Raw genomic sequence first — 3450 nt, 5'->3', positions numbered from 1 at the left:
TCAGCCTCCCGAGTAGCTGGGACTACAGGCACCGCCACCTCGCCCGGCTAGTTTTTTGTATTTTTAGTAGAGACGGGGTTTCACCGTGTTAGCCAGGATGGTCTCGATCTCCTGACCTCATGATCCGCCCGTCTCGGCCTCCCAAAGTGCTGGGATTACAGGCTTGAGCCACCGCGCCCGGCCGGGGCTTGTTATAAATATTCAAAATAGTCAATATTGGTTAAGCTCTGAGAACACTGCTTGATAGGTTCACCTCCAGAGAAGTGATTTTATATACAGTGTCTTCATCAGTACTAGTATTTTTCAAAATCAGGTCATGGGATTTCCAGGAGCTCATAAGTAAAATATTATCTCTCTTGAACTTCTCCTCCTAAAATTCCCTGGTTTGGAGTAATCTAAAGCTAACAGCTACAAAAACCTTTCAAGCTCTAGAATCGGTCTTTGAGCTTTATCATGGGTCATGTGTGAGTTTTTAAACAATGAAAAAACTTGTATACCCTGTAAAGAATTACGGAAGTTGACATAACTTCAACATGTGCTAACATTTACAACGTTAAATAAAAGAGAAAAGCCTATTATATTTTGCAAATATACGTTAATTATTTGAAAAAAAAAATCCCATTGTGTAATACAAAGTGACAGCAAAGGCATATTGTTTGATTCAATGCCTGCTTAGAATTGATTTCATTGTGAAGTTTAAAAAATATCAATTCCTGACATTAAGGGAAGGCTCTTCATTTAAAAAGAAATAGGCAGATTGATGTTCTGTATGAATCAAAGGCAGTTTTAATTTTTTCCTTTTTAAAATTTTTTAATTTTTTCCTTCCAAATCAAGGCTGAGATTTTAAATGTCACTATAAGTAGCTCTTGTTTTAGCTGACATGTTAATCTAGACATTTATTTTACCAAGAAATAGCTTTTAAAAGAAGACACTGGTCACTAAGGTATAGTTTTCACTTGTAAGCAAATATGATATAGGGAAGATAACACAAACAGGCATTCTCTCCTGGATGAGACTATCATAAAGGCTGAAGTTTTGTTTGTTTTACAGGGTTCATGCAGTTTTATTTTCCTCTGTACACAATTTCATCTGCATCCCATGCAAGGCAGTTAAATTGTGTATTACTAAAAACCATTGAATACCTACATTGATTTGAGATGTGGGGAAATTAGGCTGTCAGAAGAATGTGTAACAGACAGTAATTACCTGGCTTTCCTTGTGGGTACCCACGCCACACTATGACGTTGAAATGAATTCTAAACAGAATGTGAACAGCTCACAGGACAACTTGAAGGCTATTTTGCGGCCTTTAAAATGGCTAATGTTCATCCATATAGAGCTGACCACTTTCTCCTGAAACACCATTTGGCAGTATGGCATGCTTGAGGCTGACTATCTGGAGATAAATGGGTTCTGAGCACACCCCCAGCAATACTTGAGTGTTGGAAGACTGTGGGGAACAATAAAGACAGCGCCCCCAGAAGTGTGACTATTAGAATGATCCCTGCTCTCTGATATTCATTCCCTAGCCATTATTTAATTGAAATTCTTGAGTGTCTGCCACGTGCTGAAGGTACAGAGGTGAGTGGTGCATGTCTCTGTCACCAAAGCCTTTGGGGATTGTAGAAGGGCAAAGTAAAGAGCGATATCATTAGAGCTCTGCAGGAAGTAAAGTCAGGCGCATGGTGGTGGTAGCCCAGGGTAGGGATGATTCACTGCACCTGCAGGTGGGAGCCCAGACAGCACTGAGGAGAGGACACTCTCTCCAGTGCAAAATTTGAGAGGGTGACTAAATCCTCCAATAAATATTTTAATGCAATATTTGGAGAAAATCAAAAGAAAGGCAGAAAATGTATGATGAACAAGACATGACAAATTTAAATAAAGACAAGATCAGTACTGCCAATGTTTCCTTTTGTCTCTTTCCTGTGATAAAGCTGGAGTATGGCTAAATACGGGAGCTGTAGGTTAGGATCCCATGGAGATGATAATTTAGGAGGGGACTGTGCCATCTTAAAGATGGGGCATTGGCGCTAAGAATCGCAGGGGAGGATACATTCAGGTGGAAGGGGTGACAGAAGTGAGAAGTCACTTGGATTTAGGGAGTGAGGAAGAAATTTAAGGTAACACCCAGATTTATTGTTTAGGAAAAAAAAAAGTAAAAAAGCAGGATACTGCTAATGGCATTCTCAGAGGAAGTAGATCCAGGAGAACAACAATAGGTTTGGAGAAGCCAATCAGTATGTGGGTTGGGGGTACAGAGTGTTAAGTAACTAATGATGATCCTGCTGAGACAGTACCTGCAAAGCTGGATGGTCACCTGAGCTACAGGTAAAGATTTCTGAGTTGGGCTACAACAAATAGGTGATGGGTGAAGCTGGGGGCCTGAATGATGGGGAGCAAAGTCACCCTGACATCACCAACCTTTGTATTGAGGTACTTGTGATCACCACCTACAATGCCCCAGAATCATTAAGCTCCCATCACATCATCTATGCTAACAGTTTAGCGAGTCTCAAGGCATTAAATACAGGTCTGGAAAGCTTTTTCCTAAAGAAGTCAGCTGATTGTGCCTCCATTAACTCATCCACAAGATAGTTGCTGGGCTGTTTCCAACATGAAATACTCCATCACTCCATGGGTAATCTGTCATTCTGAATTTTGTTTCTGGGAACTTGTTTTTCTGAGGCTAAAGGTCTATACAGAAAACTACTCAGATTTTCAGACCAGCTGCATTCCTTCTTTGCCACAAATTAACAAACTGGCCTTCTGACACGAATGCCATTTTGGTGTAGGGCCTTGAGCAGGCAGTCTTGCCTCTGGTCTATGTGGGCTGACCCAGACACACTGAGAAGACGGAGTTGCCGCATTCAGTGGGGAAGGTGCAGGTTACACTCGTCATTCTGCTCTACTGAATTATGTGCTATTATTATATAACACGTTTTCAAATTAAGAAATTTAGAAGTGCATCCTTTGACGCCCAAGAGTAGAGCAGGCCTGTTCTTCCTAGTGTGTGCACAGCAGCAGAGTTACAGAAGGTGCATCCTTACCAATGCAGAGGGGAGACGGGTAGTTCCAACGGCGAACAGTCCCTGGCATACAGGAAATGTGGGAACGGCCCTGTTTAAAAGGAAACAACAGAAAATCCATATAACTAAAAACAGAGTGATGAAGGATTAAGTGTTTGAGAATATCTGCACTTTTCCTTTCTTAATTATAAATATTTTAAAATGCAAAATTGTGAAATCTGTTTTACTAATGATTATTAGTGAGTCATATTTGCAACCAACATAGAAAAGTATCCATTTTCACTGTTTCTTTCTATTAAAAACAAAATCTTGCAATGTTCTCTTGACCAGACCATAATTCAACCCAGCTCCTTTCTTGATACTTAAAGAAGAGTATTGAATTGGGCAAAGAATGCGTTTTTTTTTTTTTTTTAATTTTTT

The 3450-nt window shown here is 40.2% G+C and overlaps 1 protein-coding gene across 1 annotated transcript in view; it reads right to left on the bottom strand.

Annotated features, from left to right (window-relative positions):
* CSMD1 (CUB and Sushi multiple domains 1) overlaps positions 1–3450 on the bottom strand; it is a 1215136-nt gene that overhangs the window by 230347 nt on the left and 981339 nt on the right. The window contains exon 37 of the mRNA XM_017887857.1: positions 3052–3121. Within this exon, the coding sequence (XP_017743346.1) occupies positions 3052–3121 (70 nt within the window). The remainder of the gene's footprint in view (positions 1–3051; positions 3122–3450) is intronic.

This window comes from Rhinopithecus bieti, unplaced genomic scaffold, assembly GCF_001698545.2.
Source record: "Rhinopithecus bieti isolate Rb0 unplaced genomic scaffold, ASM169854v2 scaffold_15838, whole genome shotgun sequence".
NCBI classification, from domain to species: Eukaryota; Metazoa; Chordata; class Mammalia; order Primates; family Cercopithecidae; genus Rhinopithecus; species Rhinopithecus bieti.
Note: the sequence above shows the minus strand (reverse complement) of the source record. Positions and strands in the feature narration are given on the sequence as shown.